The sequence below is a fragment of the Argiope bruennichi genome, chromosome 5 (assembly GCF_947563725.1).
Source record: "Argiope bruennichi chromosome 5, qqArgBrue1.1, whole genome shotgun sequence".
Lineage (NCBI taxonomy): Eukaryota > Metazoa > Arthropoda > Arachnida > Araneae > Araneidae > Argiope > Argiope bruennichi.
In genome coordinates this window covers 46,887,613-46,907,194 of record NC_079155.1, presented here as the reverse complement: position 1 = coordinate 46,907,194, position 19,582 = coordinate 46,887,613, and the positions used below count along the sequence as shown (strand labels likewise).

At 25.9% G+C, this 19,582-nt stretch overlaps 1 protein-coding gene across 1 annotated transcript in view; it reads right to left on the bottom strand.

The window, feature by feature from the left end:
* LOC129969185 (probable glutamine--tRNA ligase) overlaps positions 1 to 17,562 on the bottom strand; it is a 32,546-nt gene extending 14,984 nt beyond the window's left edge. The window contains exons 1-11 of the mRNA XM_056083625.1: positions 17,359 to 17,562; positions 15,697 to 15,850; positions 14,151 to 14,336; positions 12,630 to 12,754; positions 11,576 to 11,636; positions 10,778 to 10,911; positions 9,185 to 9,371; positions 6,126 to 6,313; positions 3,604 to 3,734; positions 3,428 to 3,520; positions 2,511 to 2,648 (exon numbers count right to left, since the gene is read on the bottom strand). Of these exons, the coding sequence (XP_055939600.1) occupies positions 2,511 to 2,648; positions 3,428 to 3,520; positions 3,604 to 3,734; positions 6,126 to 6,313; positions 9,185 to 9,371; positions 10,778 to 10,911; positions 11,576 to 11,636; positions 12,630 to 12,754; positions 14,151 to 14,336; positions 15,697 to 15,850; positions 17,359 to 17,478 (1,517 nt within the window). The 5' untranslated portion in view covers positions 17,479 to 17,562. The remainder of the gene's footprint in view (positions 1 to 2,510; positions 2,649 to 3,427; positions 3,521 to 3,603; positions 3,735 to 6,125; positions 6,314 to 9,184; positions 9,372 to 10,777; positions 10,912 to 11,575; positions 11,637 to 12,629; positions 12,755 to 14,150; positions 14,337 to 15,696; positions 15,851 to 17,358) is intronic.
* Between the last annotated feature and the right edge of the window lie 2,020 nt (positions 17,563 to 19,582).

Here is a 19,582-nt window from a genome sequence, read left to right as displayed (position 1 = left end):
GCTTGTTGCATGGTAAAGAGCTTCTCAATAGTAAAAAGAAATCTCTCCCAGTGCTGCCAGTTTTGCCCGTTTCAAAAGTTTTCAGCGTCTTTGGAGCCGCACGAGTTTGTTTTCTTCAGTCAGAAGCTGAACTTTTTGGAACTTGTAAGGTTCAGTCTAAGCTCTGTTTATGCCATTCGCCGCCTTAATCGGTCACTTATTCCCATTTTACGAATGATCTTTCTCAGGGAAACCCACGTATTTCATTGAACTCGCTTTATGATGGCCTTACGATTATTGGAAGTGTTCACCATACGTTTTCCTGCACTTCCTGGACGTGGACCATCACTGCCAAGCTCTTTGAAACGACAGATTACATCAAACACTGTTTGTCGAGGCACATTAAGCAAACGAACGAATCGTTTTCCTTGCTTAAACAATCCTAAAATTGCAGATCTTTTGCTCGACTCCGTAAAAATGCAAAAAACTATATGTAAACTAAAGATACATTATGTTATAATTGAAGTGGTAGGCAAAATGAAATGAACAAAAACTAAAATGAAATTAATTAACTTCTATTCTATGTTGTAATAACTTTATCCGTTTTTTTTTTTTTTTTTTTTTTTTTGCAGCACCCTTTATGTATGTATAGGGATTGCAATACCGGTATACCCGGGATACCGAATACCGGTATTTTGAGCCATTTTACAATTTCGTAATACCGGTATTCACAAGTTTAAATACCGGTTTTTCGGTATTTACTGGAAATTTTTTAAATTGTCTCCACTATATGTTCAGGGATCGCCAACATAGCAAAATAGTATACGTTTTTGTTTTTATGTCTCGCTAACGGGCGAAATTAATTGGCTAATTAATTGCTTAAATCTAAATTAGCGAAACATGGATTATCCCTGAAAGAAGATATTGTATCCATAACGACTAATGAAGCAACAGTTATGAAAAAAATTTGGAAAGTTGATTCGTGCAAATCAGCTATTGTGCTATGCTCATGGAATTCAATTAGGAGTAATAGATGTATTATACCAAAAAAATAAAGAACAGAAGAATTCAAATATTGTGGATATAGAAACTTCGGATTCCGACATTGAAGAGAGTGAAAGTGATATTGACAATGAAGATAATGACAATGTAATTGTGGAAGTTGATATTGCCCCATCAAAAATTGCTTCCCATAATTTATAAAGTTCGAAAAATTGTTAAGATATTTAAACTTTCCCCTACAAAAAATGCCATATTACAAAAATATATACTAACTGAAAATAAAACAGAATATATGTTAATAATAGATTCTAAGACACGTTGTAACAGTTTACTCCTAATGATGGAACGGTTTTTGAAATTTAGAAATCCAATCCAAAAAGCAATAATCGACTTAAACCTGCAAATTAATTTTTCAGACAGTGAATTCGACTTAATATCCAGAACTATATCAGCTCTACTTCCAATAAAACTGACTATAGAGGCATTATGTCGGAGAGATTTTAATTTATTAACAGCTAATGCAACAATAAATTTCATGTTGCAATCGTGAAAGAACAGCACACATCACTATCTGAAGAATTATATATTACATTGAAAAATTGCACAGAAGAAAGGCATATCGAAATAGAAAATGTCTTATGGTATTTACATAATTATAATGATTTTAAAAATGAAAATGAAAAAGAAGAAAAGAAAATAATCAATTCAAATCTGATTAAGTTTAGAGTAAATTTTCTTACAATTTTTTACCCACAAACCTATCCACATTCAGAAGAATTCGGTTCAGTTATCGAAGATTATGATGACACTAATATCGACAGTGAAAAGGAATTGTCTCTTGAACAAAAATTAGAATTAGCAATAAATAAAAATAAAAAAAATCAATGAACTAAAATACAGTACAGAAATCAGCTATATCCAAAACCATCCGACGAGGAATCGATTTATTTGAAGATGAGGGATTTAGAGGTAAATACTTGGAAAAAGTATATCGCATATTGCTAACAGTATCACCAACTAGCGTAGATGCCAAAAGAGCGTTTTCGACAGCTGGTAATTTTTACACAAAATTACTTTTCAGCTTTAATGACAGTACAATTGATGCATCATGTTTTTTTAGATCACATTTCAAAAATTTGTAATAGTACCACAGACTGAATAGTGATATTTACACTTTTTTTGTGATTTAAATAAATAAGTTGTTCCTTTACTTTTTTGTGATTCTTTATATACTGTTATAGTTTATAAGTTCCATATTATTTTTTGTGATATTTACACTCTCTTATAAAATTGGCAAATAAAACGCAGAAATACCCATGTTTTCTTTCTTTTTCGTAAATTTCTAACACTGGTATTAAAACTGGTATCCCGGTATTAAGATCTAAAAAATACAGAATACCGGTATTGACATTTTGGTCCAGTATTGCAATCCCTAAGTATGTCTGTATGTATATTATATATATATATATACTGATAGTTCATTCATAAATTCATGTTCTAAATAAAGAAATCGAAAATACAATAATAACCTTATAATTCCTTCAGATATCAATTTAAGGATTTTACGCTTTGATATCACAGTATAATTCATATTTAAACGTCCATATTCCCACTGGACCGGGCAATAAATGTCCAAAGCATTACATAGCCAGTAGTATGAAGATCGTCTGGAATCAAAAGAATATGTTGTTAATTCATGAAATAAGTTATTTTTATTTGTTTTATAAATTAAAAAAATAATTATAGTGTCAAATTACGAAATATATAAATAATAAAAGAATAAATTTTAATTTCCAAAAATCAAGATATTCAATTAACTTATCAATAAAAAAGTAAGAATACTTATAAGTAATGAGTTTGAACTGTATCCATTCTTACACTGATATTAAAAGGAAATTTCATCATGTATTTCTTAAATTCAGAATTTAAGAAATAAATGCAATGAGTAATTCTTTTAGCTAAATGTATTCTAAACATCTCGTATGAATTCTTAAAAATAAGAACAAAAAAATGTTTTCTCTTTGTTGATATTTTCACTTATGAGAGAGTTTATTTTATAATTACCCTGATATGATTAATGATTAATGATTAAAACATGATTAAAAAATAATGAATTTCAAAAAAATCTCTTAACCATAAATTTATATATTAGATTAAAAAAAAAAGATCAATTCTGATATCAGATTAAAAAAGTATAATATACCTAAAAGTAGAAGCATATATAAATCATAAAAATATATAGATTTAATTTCGTTATTAACTTTTCCAGAAAAAATAATCTGTGCCATTGTAAGTGTTAAAACTTCTTTTAGTCACTATACAAAAAAATTCACCTATGATAGACTAGTATACCTGCCTTTAAATTTTATATTACTCATGTTTGAACATCACCACAAAAAAAAATTAAAAACAGAAACAAACTTAAAAATAAAGCTAATTTAATTACCTAGACTGGAATTCTTTTGTACACAAAGAATGTGTGATGTTTTCAATAGAATCACAAAGGCAATGAGTAAAGTCATAAGTAGGATATATGCACCTGAAAATAGAAGGTTCTCTTTATCTGTTCAACACAATTTAAAATTACAGAAAATTAAAAAAAAAAAGTATAACTCAACAAACCATTTATTTCCTGTCCTATGATGAGGTAAAAATTTAATACGATATGCAACAGGATCTTGTTTACCTTCTTCCAATGTTACTTTCATGCGTAATGTTGCCTCTCCTTCACCTATTTTACCATTTTTCATATCCTACAAAAATATTAAATTATATAAGTTTACAATAGAACTAACCAAATCTTTCCAGTAATCAACATTTCCAAAGGAAAATATATTTCCCTAACAATATATTTATTAATAATTACTTTTAATCATTATATCATAATTTTTAATCATTACTTCTATTCATTTAGAAGGGAAGCAACTTAATTACAAATACTTATAAAATGAATGCATAATTTTGTAAGTGTTGGTGCAGTAGATTGCGCATAGGTGCTACAGAGCTTCAATCTTGCACAACTTTTTTTTTTAGGGTACAAATTTAATGGTACTTGTCGGTTGTAACGGCAGCCAAAACAGTAAGAAAAAATTTTGCTAATTTGGTAGTTTCAATTGGCAGCATGTGACTTGATCTATATTTTTGCATATGTATACAAGTATATTTTTATAATTTGGCAACAATTTTTCATGGTGCTTTTTGGCCACTGTTAGCACCAATTTAAGAAACAATCACTTTAATTTTGCATGTAATATTTGATGTCATCAACAATCAAATCCCATTTTCTTTTCTTTTAAATACTTTTAATCTTCAGAAGAAATACAGAAAAGAGTAAAATACTGAGCACTAAATCTTTTTACTAGTTAAAGAGTGTGTTCACTCCTTTTCATAATGAAAAAAATTTTATTGCAGGGCTGAATTTTTCCTATTATTAACACCATGCCATCTGCGTGTTTGATTGGAATTCTTTTGTTTAACACACGAACAAAAGAATTCCTTCTGTCCTTGGCGGTTTTTCAAGTTTTGGGGATATCATATTTTGATTTTCATAAAATAAATAATTAGCAAAAAAATAATTCTCATAATAAAAATAATAATAATAAATATTAAAATAAAATTTACAAATTCATGTGGCACCAATGTGGTGTCATTGACATTTGCCCAACAATTTTGAAATAACACCAACATGGTGCCACCAGATGGTATAGTGTTAATTTTCTTTTTTTAAGAGTATAGATACAGAATGCAGATTTTAGTTATGTTTTTAAAGCTTATAGAAAAAGAGTGAAAAAGTGCAATACAAAAATGCTTATAGAAGGAGAGAGAAAAAAACCTATGTTATAAAAACAATGTTTCTATGTGAAAATGATTTTTATAAGCTCTCCCCCCCCCAAAAAAAAATTAATTATAATAAAATAAATAGGTCATAATTTGAAAAATATTGAAAATAAATCTTTAAAAATATTGAATAATTGATGATAAATGAAAAATTAATTTAAAGTGGGTGTTGGTTATCACTCAGTTTGAAAGAAATATTTTGTGATCAATTACTATAAAAAAGGTCTTATCCCAAGAGTCAACCAGACATAAGGGACAAGTTTTATTTATTTATTGCAGAAAATGAAACAAACAAGATGTAACAAACTTTTAAGGATGCTAACACATAACATTTGATTTTAATTTATTTTTCTTTCATGTCATAAAAGTTTGCCTTGTAACTTGATAAGAAAAGCTCTCTACATACATTTTTTTTAACTCAGTAATACAAAAAAGTAACCGAAAAATTAATTTGGGACTTGGAATTTTTAATAAATCTCTAACGAACTTATCGATTTTAAATTTTAAAAAATGTAATAAACATATTACTTTACTAACACAACATCAAATGATCCAAAATTATATTAAAAAAAAAGATTTTAAATATGAATGATTCCAATATGTATCATTGCACAGCAAAAGACCTAAAACTACAAAACTCTCACGATTATATCACAAAAGTTGTCAATGATTGAGAGAAAGAATTTATCTTGAAGTTTACCAAAGGACACAAAATATAGAGATTTTGTTTAATGTGGGAAATTACTAGTTCTGAAATACATATTTTTGAACTCATGTACTGATATAAATTAAGATTTATCATTACTTACCATTTATTGTCAGGAAGAAATGGTATACTTGCTAACAATATTACACGATTCATGATATCTGCATTCTTCTTTTTCTCTTTATTTCGAGATATAGAGATTATGTTTAGTTCATGCATTCTCAATATTTTGAAAGTTTTGGGTTTTTTTGCAATATTGAAAAATATTATAATTCTAATTAAGTAATTCATTCACCTATAGATTTTTTTAAAATTTTGCTTATTTATATTGAGTTAGAATCATTTAAACTTTGCTGACAACACAATGAAATAAGGTTATGACTTATGAGAAATTAGCCAGATATGTTAGAAATTTATTGTCAAACATTTAAGATTTAGTAGAATATTTACAATAAAATATAGTCAATATATATAAAATTACAATAATATATAGTTTATAGAATATTTGTTATGCCAGACAGCATAAATTCAATTAACACTTAATTTTGTTTGCAACTTTATCTAAATTATGTACATACATAGAATAAATGGAAGTATGTACCTGAAATAACTGAAGACTTTCTTCCACAGGACGATTTCTCCAAGGAGATGGAGGGGGATTGAAGCCTTTAAGTTCTTCTTGCTTTTGGTGACAAACATAAGCCAAGTCTTTTTTAATCAAAGTGCAAGCATACTCATATAACTGGTCAAAGTAATCGGAAGAATGTGATATCATTGCTGGTTCATACCCTATATTAAAGAAACAATTTGTCACAAAACTCAGTAGAAAAACAAAATTATAGCAATTCTCATTCATAACACAATTTCAAGTGAGAACAATATAAAAATAAAAGATAAAGGAATATCAAAGGTAAAGATAAAGTAAAGGAATAAGGCAATATATGCACAGTATATATCAAAGATATATACCATATATACTGCATGCATATACTGTATATAGTGTAAACTTTGTAGGAAGTGAAGAAAAAAAACAGAAGTAGTTGCCTATTTTATATAGATACAAATCAAACAATTAAACAACTTTTAAGAGAATTTTTAAGGATTTAAAAATATAAAGCCTACTTTTACTCTTTATATAAATAAAATTTATATAAAGAGTAATATATTGATCTTGATTATATATTACTCTATATATTATTATATAAGAGTAATATATTGATTGATGATATTAATATATATTGATCTCTTTCTATATATAAAAAAATATATAGAAAGAGATCAATATATAAGAACACTACAAAAAGTGATTTTGAAATATATTAAAAGAATAAAATCACTCAAGGAAAGAACATTAAAAAAAAACATCCTATTATCACTGAAATTTCATTATCCAAATTTGCAATCTATCAATTATATACAAAGAAATAATGTGCTTTAGATAGAATATAATTCTATACAAAATTTGAGTAATCACAAATTGAATTCCGGAAATGTTCTAATGATTAAAATATTTTTTTCATTCTAGAGACTGAATATAAATAATCAATAATATGTAAAATCAATAATGTACACAACTACATTGCTTGTGTAAAAAGATTATAAAAATGAGTGCTCAGTTTATAAATCAACTGGAGCTGTCTCCCCAAAACTTTTTTGCATGCCTTCTAATAAAGGTGTTATCTCACAGAACGTTTTACATGGCATTGGCATATAATAATTACAAAATATAAACCTTTGGCATGAGTTTAGCATTTTTAATAGATCTATCGTGGCCTTTTTTGTGATTGATACCTGGCATAGTATCTGAAAATCGAATTTGTGTTATAAATGTGTTTTTCCCAACTGATTGAAACAAAAGTTTTAACACATTTGTATTCACAAAATCATGTAATAAATTTCATATATTTAAGTCGCTGCATTTTTTTAGTTATCGCAATTATATGTTTTTGAAAATACAGACAGATAAATTTTCAACCAGTTGTAGGATTTGGCTCAAAATTGGACTGATGTTACCAATACAGATATAAATTCGTGTAATGAATTTTATCCATTTAGCTATCTTTGTTTTGTAGTTATGGCAACTCATATTTGTACAGCTGGACAGACAGTCTTACTCTGAATGGATTTGTTCAAAATCTGATCGTAACCTACAAATTTGGTGTAAAAACGGTATTCCAAATTCCATCCATCTAGCTTAAAGCTATTTTTATTTAATTTTGTCACAAACAGACATTTTCCAAAAAATGTATTTTTTTAAACTCAGATAGTTCTAAAACATGGAGATTCATCAAAATCTCGAGTTCAAATCTGTTGATAATTACAATATTTTCTCTATACTTTGCATGTAAGAAAGCAAAAGATAGAATAGAAGCATTCAGAATTCTGAGTTTCTAGAGTTTTGATTGAAAGATTTAGAGCAATATTTAGATTTGGATACTCTCTATAAATTATAAAAAATTTTCAAAATGTTCTGCAGGGCAAACCACTGAACAAAGAAATACTAAATTTGGTATGTAGTTACTTCTTAGATAATAAATGATTTTTTAAAATTAAAAATCTTGAAAACTCAAAAGAATTACTTTATAACTTTACCAAAAGATCCGATATAAGTTTTCAGTATAAAATTAAACTCATTTTTAATAACAGAAGTTAAAACAAGTATATGTTACTCTAATCAAAACCCAATAGCTAATTTCGAATTCATTAGAGATAGGCATATAGTAGCAACTAGAAAAATTCTTTGAGACATATAGAATTATAATTTAAGTTGCTGTTAGTAACAAATAAACTGATTTCAAATTTACAAAATTTGAATTTTCATACAATTCCTGAGTTTTATAAGTCATATTTAGTAAAATATTTCTGGCATCCTAATATTTAAAAAAAAAAAAAAAAAGCTTTCATGCTTTAATAATAAAAAAAATCTGATTAATTTATGACACTTAGAATTTTATTATTTTATACCAATCAACAACAATCTTGAGAAAAGGTTCATTGTTTAAATAATCTTTCTTAAGGTAGCCACAGAAATAATATAAAATAGTGATTCCAAATCTTCACTGCTTGATCAGTTTTAGCAACAGAATTCATTTTTTTTTATTTAAAATTTTAGAATGCCAAAAATGTTTTTAAAAATGTGACTAAATGAACTTGGAGATTATATAAAAATATAACTAATAGCATTTTTAATGTCAGAAAAAACAAAAAATTTATTTATAATTTTTTATATGTTTGAAGCATATTTCTAATTAGAAATATATGTCTACTTTTAAAGGTTTAGAAATAAGTTACAGGGTCATAATCAGAGTGAATATTCTGTGTATACAATCTCCGTACTTTTAACTGAAATTCAGTTTATGAGCACTAAATTTAAAAAAAAAAATGGTTTTTCTATTATTTAATCCATGAAATATATGAGTAAAATGTACTCAAAGGTACAGCATACAATAAAAAAATCAAAAGTAAAATTTATAATAAAACATACATCTAGAATGCAATTATGAAACTGAGATCATATAAATTATGTATAATGAACTAGAAGTATGATTTAAAAAATAAATGGAAAAATCAAACAATATTTCATTTTGTATAAATTAAATGAATAGCTTTAATTTTCAAATTAATAACGAAGAAAAAAACGAAAGAGGAAAAAACAATTACCTAACCATCGAACCATTTCAAGAATTTCATTAAAATACTTTTCTTCTTCTTTCTCTGGATTTGTATCATCATATCTTAAAATACAGAGACCACCATGAGCTTCAGCATATCCAAAATTAATATTAACAGCTTTTGCATGCCCTATATGTAAAATTCCATTTGGTTCAGGTGGAAATCTTGTTCTTACCTGCAAAAATAATGCAAAATATTTTTTTAGAATATTAATTTAGCTCTTTTACTTATGACCATATAAAATTATTCAGAATTCAAACATTTTATTATAAAAAATTCCACAAAATCTTTATGGAAATAATTAACATAACTCAATCTTTTTTTTAGTACCCACTTTCATGAATTTGGAGAATGAGATTGAAATAAAACAATTGATGAAAGTTTGGATATGATCATTATTTTTGTAATAACTCATATTTTTTCAAATTTTTTTAAACTATAACTTTTTTAATATCATAAAATATGTTTTTAAAACTTCTAATATTTAACCCAACTGCCTTTTGATGATGCATATTTTGCAGGATCCAAGCATATTAACAAAGAATTTGTTCAAAAAATATGCAAATGTGATCAAAATATAAAATGAATATAGCAATCCATATAATTCATTCTTTTATAGCAACAGACTATCAATAAATAAAATCATTATCTTTATCTTATGACACAAAATGGTCCTAATTTACCCAGGTGTTTAATCTATAGCAGCAAAGTACTCTGTGTAGTTAATAATTTATTATTTACTGTATAGTAAATAATTTATTATTTACTATACAGAGCAAGTTATTTTTATTGTGATTATTTTGTTTAGCAAACTGAAAATTATGAAAAAGAACCATGTAGAATAAAATATTAAAATAGAAACATTTAAAAAATGATTATTTCAAAGGGAAAACAGCAATTCATTTTTATATAGCACTAGATATGATTTGAAAGCAAAAATCCTTTAATTTCATAATAGTTGTTCATAGACTGAAATTTATACCTCACTGAAAGATAGTTTTTAAAAAATTAAGTATTTATGTTACTCCATCTAAATATATCAAGAATATTTGTATTATATAAATTGTGAATTAAAAGCAAAAAAAGAGTTGTAATAATTTGCTTTTAATAGAATATCCCTTTTTAATTAAGAATTGCAATTTCAAGAAAAGATGTTTTGAAAGAAATATTTTAGTAACAAGAAAAAAAAAAAAAAAAAAAAAAACAGTTAATCTGACAGTTAGAAATCCAGTATACAGAAAATTCCAAATTCAAACTGTCAATAATGTTGCACTTTTAACTTCGGCAATAAACAGATCATTTCAGTTTATAAAAAATTGCTGTCATAATAAATATGAAAATCAATAATCAAAAAAAAAAAATTACTTACTTGCCAATAATTATGTTTTTTAAAATTCTTTTAAACAAAGTTTAAACAATAAGTATATATATATTCCCATTCCAAAAGTACATAATGTTAATTTTAACATCTATGAACCAATTAATTCAAAAATTAGATATGCATAATCAAAAATAAACTTTGTTTCAAATACATTTAATATTAGAAGTCAACATCAGATATTCAAAAGACAATTGTCTTACCTGTCCTTTTGTCTCTTCCAAATGCTTTTTAAGAAGATTCATAGTATTTGGAGTAATAACATAGCCATCAGTTTTATAATTTTCTCCAGGTTTGTGGAAATTTAGTCTCTTCATCATGCTTGTAATAGTTCGAGCTAAGAATATGATATAATATAATTACTATGCAATTAACATTTACACCTGAATTTATAGAAAGATTTGTGATGTGCATGTTTATTATGCTTCTTTTACGATATTAATGTTTATTATATAATACAGAATAATAACATAATAAAGAACCACTATCACTTAAAAATCTGCAAGTTGCATTTATCTTTGGAAAGTGATTTTTTATACATAATTCTGATTATTTAAATTTTTTTTCTAACGTTAAGCATGATTAATTGTTATATAAATAAAAACAATTGAAAATTTCCTTAGTTAAAACTTTTGCATAATTTTAATTATGGAAAAAATTTATAATGAACTTTATTGCATGTTTAAAAAGTTTAAGTATAATTTGAGATAGAAAAACTGACATAAAAAGAAAATTCTAAAAGCAATTATGTTAGAATTTTTAAAATGTAGAATGTTTTCATTTCTAGAATCGTTTTTATATAAATAATAATAACAGTAACATTAATTAGAAACTATGCAGAACACATAATTTTTATTATAGTAGATTAAATGCAATAAATATGAAGCATGAATTTCTCTATCCATTAAAAAAAAAGTTATTAATCAGCACTATGAAAACATGTTCAATCCAAGTTATTGCCAATTTAAAATTAAAAAAAAAAAAAAAAAAGATTGCCTTACGTTCTTCTTCTTTCGGAATTTCAGTTTCAGATGATGTAGCTTCTTTCTTCTTTTCTTTTACCTTGAAATAATATTTTAGTGAATTAAAATTAATTATGGAGAAATATATGAAGAATAAAAACCATAAGGTTTCATCACTTCAAAATATTAGTTATTTTAAAAAAGAAAAAGAATAAATTACAATACTTGCAATAATTACTATGGCTAGAAGTTTACATTTAATAATACAATTTAATTGAAATTTATTTATCCATGCAGTGCAAAATTCATTTTCTTACATCAAATTCAAATATATCCTACAACTGACAAATGACATTTTCAACATAATTTTTATTAATTCTCATTTCAAATAAAGCCAAAAAATTAATGGATGGGAACACAAAGGAAATTTTTTTGCTAGTGCATAATCCTGGGCAAAAGAAAAAAAAAATTAAAAATTATATCTTGTTTCTTAAATCCAATGTGAAATTACAGAAAAACAAATTAAAAATGAGTTAATTGCATGTATATTAAAGAATTCATTTTTTAACCAAATGATTTAAACTGATAAATATAGAGAAATAGTATTTTACATAATTTTATATATGACTTTTAATACTGTTTATAATGATTTCTGAAATACAGAGCATGAGCAATAATAATAATAAATAACAACTACATAGCAAACAAATTGGTCAATATTTCTCAGATTTTAGAATTTTTCAGAAGAAATAATAATGAAAAAGATGTCAGCATATTCTTTTTTCAATATCAATAAACAAAGTTTAATCATGGTCAGTGCTAGGTTCTTCAATTTTAATAGAATTTGCTTTATATTAATAAATAACAAATAAGTTACTAATTATAAAGTTGAGTAAAATAATTTAAAAGCATGATTTATACTTTCAAATTATTGCAAAATTTAAAAGCATTTCATATTTTTTTTTTTTTTATAAAATCTTGCAATGAATACAAAATTATCTCCATAATGATTAATGGACATAAACGGATTGAATTCCTATTCCAGAAAATTTTCTTCTCATGCTGAAATAATTTAGATAACTTAAATATTCACCTTTGTTTTAGCTGCTTTTTGATTATTAGAGCTGTCTTTTGGTCCTAAGAGATCTAAAATTTGGATATCAACTTCATTCTTAATCCATTTACCATCAGCAAAAGGAAGTTCAGATCGAGCAGCAGCTGTAGAAAAAATTGGAGATATAAGGATGCCATATATATGGGAAAAATAATAATAATAAATAAATAAGTTATACCAATAAAAAAATATACAAGTATTTATATATAATTGGTTTTAATATTACATCTTAAATTCTAATAATGAAAATAAAAATAGAAAACAATGGAAACTATCAACTGTTAGTAACTTTATAAGAAGTACAAAATTTTAGAAACGTTTTAAATATCTGCTTGAATTTAAATTCAAATGCTATATGGGCATTTAAATTATTATGTAACAATTAATAATTTTAACTAACAATAATTAGATTTCTCAGTAAATCTAATAATTTAATTTTCAAATAATTATTTGACACACTTGATTTACATTTAATCTAGCATTTAAAAGTTAAAATATTTCAGACATCTAAAATTTAAAAGACAAAAGATTAAGCAACAAGTTTGAATTGAACAGTAAAATATAATCATCAAACAAGTTGTAATGAGTCATAGTCAAATATTGTAACTTCTGCTTTATTTTTATATTTGTTTACATTTACTATATTTATATTTGCAAAAGATCCAATTCTATATTAAAGCACCTTCAAACATGGGTCACAATTCAAACAGAGTTTGTGAAGAAAAATATTGGACTTAGAAAACTGTTATAAGATTGTCCTATGTATAATTAAAAATTTATAAACAAAAGAAAAGAATTTTTTACTATTCATTTTTAAACTTTAGATACAATGAAATATTTTACAATGGAATTAAGAGGAATAGAAATTTTTTCCTAGTCTTAAAGTCAGCGAGTTGGCATTATTGAGACTTAGCACCAAATAAAAGTAAGTAATCCAAAAGTTGGAATATTCCTATAAGATCAGAAAGCTATTCTGGCCAACAACTAAAACGCAAAGTTTGTAAAATTATATAGATTGATTTTGAAGAATTATGCAAAAGTAACTGAAATGTAATAAGTTCATAAGATTCTTTCTGCAATTATAATCTTTATTAATCTGTATAATTTATGACTATAAAGTATAATTTGAACCTATATTTAAACTTCTTTTGCCAAATTTACAATTTCGGATAACACTCAATATCTATGAAATTATATTTTTAAAATCAAAAGTTGTCTTTCTTTATAAACAAATATTTAGCACACTATTGTGAAACAAATTTAGCTGCGTATTTCTTTTTTGTTGAAGTATGGAGCTTGAGAGATAAGGAAATTGAATCAATGTTATATCAAATTTTTAAAAAAATATGAAAACAGTTAATAAATGATGGACAAAAAAGCAAAGCTGAATTATAAGAAACAAGGGGGGAAATAAACATTAATTGTACAATATGTCTAAACAAATATCATACAATATTTTTATGGTGAATGTTCTTTCATTCATAGAAAAATAATTATTACCCATGAGAATTCCCATATTGAAAGTATATCGTTTTTCAAGAAGTTCCTCTTTGTGACTAGCAATTATTTTTTCAACAACTTTTTCTATTTCTTCAGGAGACACGGAAATTCCAACTCCAGAGGCTGTTTCAAAATTTTTAATATCAACATTTTCTTCAGTATGATCCATCAAGTATTTGATAGCAGCTGAAAAGAGAAACAGAGAGAAAAATCATTTAAATTCTCCATTGCATTTAGAATAAAATAAGAAAACAATCAAATTAAGACAAAATAAACAATCATCAGAAGGAACCATAAAAAAGTATTATGCCTTTTTATTATTTGAAAGTAAATGCTGCAATTGAATCTCAACTATAAAACAGCTTTTTAAAAAGTAGTTTCCCTATTTTTAAACAATTTTTTAAAAATCACTTTAATTTTCATGAGGGTACTTAAAAATTGAAGTTTTTATGCAGCAATTAAGTTTAAATATTGCAATAACAATACTCGTATAGTAATACTAATCAAGGAAAATATTAAGATCAAATACTGGTAATCCATTTAAGTAGTTTTAAGTAGCATTAAAATATAGGACATAATTATCCATCTATTTGCAAAACCAAATATTTTTTTAAACATGCTTATTTTTCTAATCACAAAAATTATTTTAACAATTAATTGAATATATTTTTATATTTTTTAAAAAAAATTCAGAAACATTTAATATTAAGTTCTAAACATGATATCATCTTCACTATCAAATAATCACTTCAATTATTTACAAAGAAAATTAACTATTACTGTAATTCTTTAGATCTATAAAAATTTTATGCAAGTTTTTATATCACTTAACAAGCAACCCCACCTACCTCAATTTTCCAAGTTTTAAAAGAAGAAGGGGGGAGGAAATTGATTGCTTTCACAATCAATAATAAATATTTTTGATTTTTATGATATTTCCAGTTTTATGTTAATATAAGATGTTCATATTTGTTACCAGTTTCAAAAAATCCGTTTTATTTTCGAAAATTAGGAAGTTTGGGTTAGGTGACTACATATAAATTTTTTTTAAAAACTTGCTACCTTTTTCAATTTTTTTTTTTTTTCTATTTGGTCAAAGTAAAAAAAGAGAGAGAGATTTAATTAATTTTTTTTCAGTTAAATTTTCATTTCCTGTAAAAAAGAAATGACTTTGAAATTTTCAAAATCATTCTGAATATTTAATGTAAACTAGGAATGCTAGTAATTTCTTTTTTAATTTATGCACTTAATATAGAAAGCTAGTGATATTAATATATAAAAGAATTTTTTTTTTATGTTTCAAAAATATAAAATGATATTACACATCTATGAAACTCGACAAGACAAAACTACATAAAACAAATTCTCAAATCACTAAATAAAACTAAAAAGTTGACAAATATTAGTATTCAATCAAAGATTTAAAAACATAAAAAAAAGAATACGGAAACAATAAAAATAAAAGAATACTTCAAACAATTAAAATGGAAAATGTATTATTTAAAAATAATTAGTTCTAATAAAAAAATAATTTGATACAAATTACCATTAACTTTGATTTCAGTATTAAGTTTCTCTTCTGCAACATATTTCACAAGTAACTCAACTTTAGATTGTATTTGAGGCTTGATTGATGTTCCAATCTTATACAATAAGTTTCCAGTTGATTTAGATATTCCTTTTGGTGAATACTTAGTAGCCTGCATATAAAAAGAGAGAATCATCAGATAACTGTCTGTCATTAAATAAATGCTCTAATTTTTTTTATATAATAAGAATGAAAAATCTTACAAAATATTTATTATTATCTCTTTGATACTTTATTAAATTTCATTATAAATTATATCAAAATACTGCTTTTATGCTGAACACTAACATAAAATAGAAGTTTATTTCAAAAACTATGATTACAAAAAATTGAAGCAATAACTGATAATAAATATATAACTGATAAATATTACAGATTATGATACCAATTGTTGTTTTTATGTGATTATGGATAAGTGATTTTTTTAGGTAAGAGTATACTGAACTCTTTTTTTTTTCCCCCTTATTAAAGCAATGAAACAAAATAATGTTTATAGAGAGAAGAGAAAGAAGATGAGACGTCTTTAAAATTTAATAATTCTTTTGAAAATAAAATTTCAATAAGACATAGAAATCAAAATTTTCAAATATTTATTTCCTTCATTATATATTTATTTTTTTACCCCTAAATAACATTCTAAATTACAAAATCTGGCTCTAATGCCCATTTTTCAATTTTCAAAACAAGGTGATAAAGTGATTTTCAAAAATCAAATAAACTGTTGATAATTCAACCATCTTTCAATTATTAAATAAAATTTTGATAATTAATCACTTAAAAGTACAATTTTCTCCACTATCTTATCAAATGACACCTTCTATCTTAGAAAAGAGTTATATTTATTCAATTAAAAACTCATGGATCACTTGAGATATGGGCTAAGTGCCTTTTCTATAAAGGATCATAACATCTAGAAAAGATTTAATTTTAGATAATTTGTAGAATACAATAATTTGATACCCAAACTACATTTAGACACCATCAGTTAGCAATTAATAAAATCATATGTATAAAGTATCATTTAATCATTCACAGATTTTCACATTTAAAATGTCAATTTACTTTCTTCATAGACTTTAATTATATTATTTAAATGCATTTCTTACATTCAGCAGTAAATTTTCATCATTTTATTTTCATACCAACATGTATGATTTAATATGTTCATTCAATTTATGTGAAGATTAAAAAAATATATATATTTACTATATAAATATATTTGATTCGCAACACGATTCCAAAATGTATACACAGAATAAATCATATTAAAGACGGCACCCCCCGCCCTTTTACTGACACTTAGAAATCATTACAGTTACTATACAGCAGATAAAAATAAGACCTGTAAGTAACTTAGCCCATAATCTTATTCGTAAAAAAAATCAACTACAAATGTAAAACAACTTTTAAATTGCACACGACACTTATTAATATGCGATTATGGGCAAGAGCCTTAAATTTACAAATTATTAAAAATTGATAAGATAAAAAGAAATGAGGAATAAAACTACCGAAATGTGATAAAAAAAACAATCATATGATAAAAAATTTTTATCACAATTAATAATATGGAAAAAAACACATTCAGACTGCATCATTATTTCATCCTGTCGTACTTACAGTATTTATGATTTCTATTAATTGGTTGCAAAGTTTTTCATTTTTTGCAGTTTCTTTTGCTTTTTGCTCACTGAGTCCTATACTTATTAATTTATTCAAGATATTCATATTTTCATCCATATTTGCTGACCTGCCGGTGACTAAGTCGTGGCGACAGTGTGTACCGTACAACGTGAAATGTGGACGAAACCCGACTTATTTACCTCTTTAATTTTTTATTTTTATTGACATTGCTTCTGATGCCAGAACCATGCAACTGCATCAAAAATAATAACACTTTAAACTCGCACAGAATAGAGATGCATAATCCACGATTTTTTGATTAACAAATAATTTTGCTATTGTTATTTTTAAATATTCGTTTCAAATGTCTGTTATTTCAATCATATTATTAATTAAAAATTATTAATTATTATTAAATATAAAATTTATTAATTGTAATTAATACTTAATTTACTATTTTCAGTAACGTGTGATTGAATTAATTTATCTAGTTCATCTTACTTTTTAATTTTAATTTTTTTCAAAACTATTAATTTCATTTATTTATTGGAGTAAACCATTTTCTGAAAAGTTCAATTCATAAAAAAAGTCATTTCTTTAGTTCTATATTCTGCCAACAGATGGCGCCTGCAGAGTGAAAGGAATGTATGCTATTAGAGAGTCATCTTCATACAATAACGCATTGTCAAATGCGAATATCGGAAATTCAAGCGGAGCGGTGATGATAGCTTTCCTGCGATAGCTACACTTTCAGTGATGGATCGCCACGATTGTTACTTTCCAGTGAAGTCATCGCTCCTATAAATTTCAGTGATATGCAATTCAATATATGATAATTCCAAGAATAACCGGTCCGTTCACTTTCCAATCCATTCATAGATTGTATGATTGAATTCTTGTTTGAGAGCTTCCATTGGACAGATCGTATCGATTGTTACTTTCTATCGTGATCCAAGACCTTTAATCGAAATATCACCAGTAAGATCATGTCAAGGATTTGAATCACACTCCTTTTTGAAAGGTATTGATCATTGGTATTTGTGACTTTCTGATATTTGTTACTTAATAACCGCTCTTAAAATATTCGTCATCCCTAGTACATAAGCATAGTGTGGTGAATAGCATATAAGCCAGTTAACAGCTCTGTTACCCGAGCAATTGTTTTGGTAACATGGTCATGTTACTGGACTGCGAACCACACGATCTCAGGTTCTATCCTCGCGCATCGCCAATACCGCAAAATTGGTGACCTCGGACGATGAACCTTCAACCTTCGTACAGCTGTTGTGGCGCCATCTACCCGCAACTAAAGTCGTCAGATTCACTTGACGCAGCAACCTCTCACCCACATACACTCGCTACTCAACTGGGTACAGGCCCATTAAACAACAGCTAAATACATCACCACTCAACAGTCATATCGTTCGTCTAACCTCCGACTCACTGGAGGGAGAGTCTGTGGTGAATAGCATATAAGCCAGTTAACAGCTCTGCTACCCGAGCAATTGTTTTGGTATCATGGTCATGTTACTGGACTGCGAACCACAAGGTCCCAGGTTCTATCCTTTGTGCATCTCAATCCGCCATAATACTAATTCTTGCTAAAAAACGAACATCAAATGAAATTTCGGTAATTAATGTTTAGCTGCAGTAGATATTTATGTTGTAGAGAGAAAAATGTTATCGCAAGTAATAGATCATGATGCATCATGAATACTAAGCTCAACTTACTTTGTAAAATAGAATATTAGGACATAATATAATGGGACAAATGAAATAAAATATCAGTAGTAAGTATCAGGTGCTGATGAGGAGAATATATTCATCTTAATGATGTAATGTTATTGACTTTTCTTAAAGAAATGTAAGCCATTATTCATCTATATCAAAATAATCATGTCTCATCCACTTTTATTATCGCTGCTTTATACAACTAATTTTCAACTTTCACGTAGACCTATTGGCCTCTGCAGGAGCACGGTAGTGAGCGAGTTTGAGATCCGATGGGGCAAAAGTAGGGATCGAACAGCATGTAAAAGTAATTCAAAGTTTCAAATTTACGATTCAAAAACCTTCGTGTATATTATAATAAATATATTATTTCAAATTTCAACGTATGGTGTTAAACCTCTTTGTTCATTAAGTCCCTTAACTTTCTATTTCTGTCTTGTATTTTTTTTCCCCCTAGTATTGAATTCATTAAGTTTCCTATTGCAGGTCA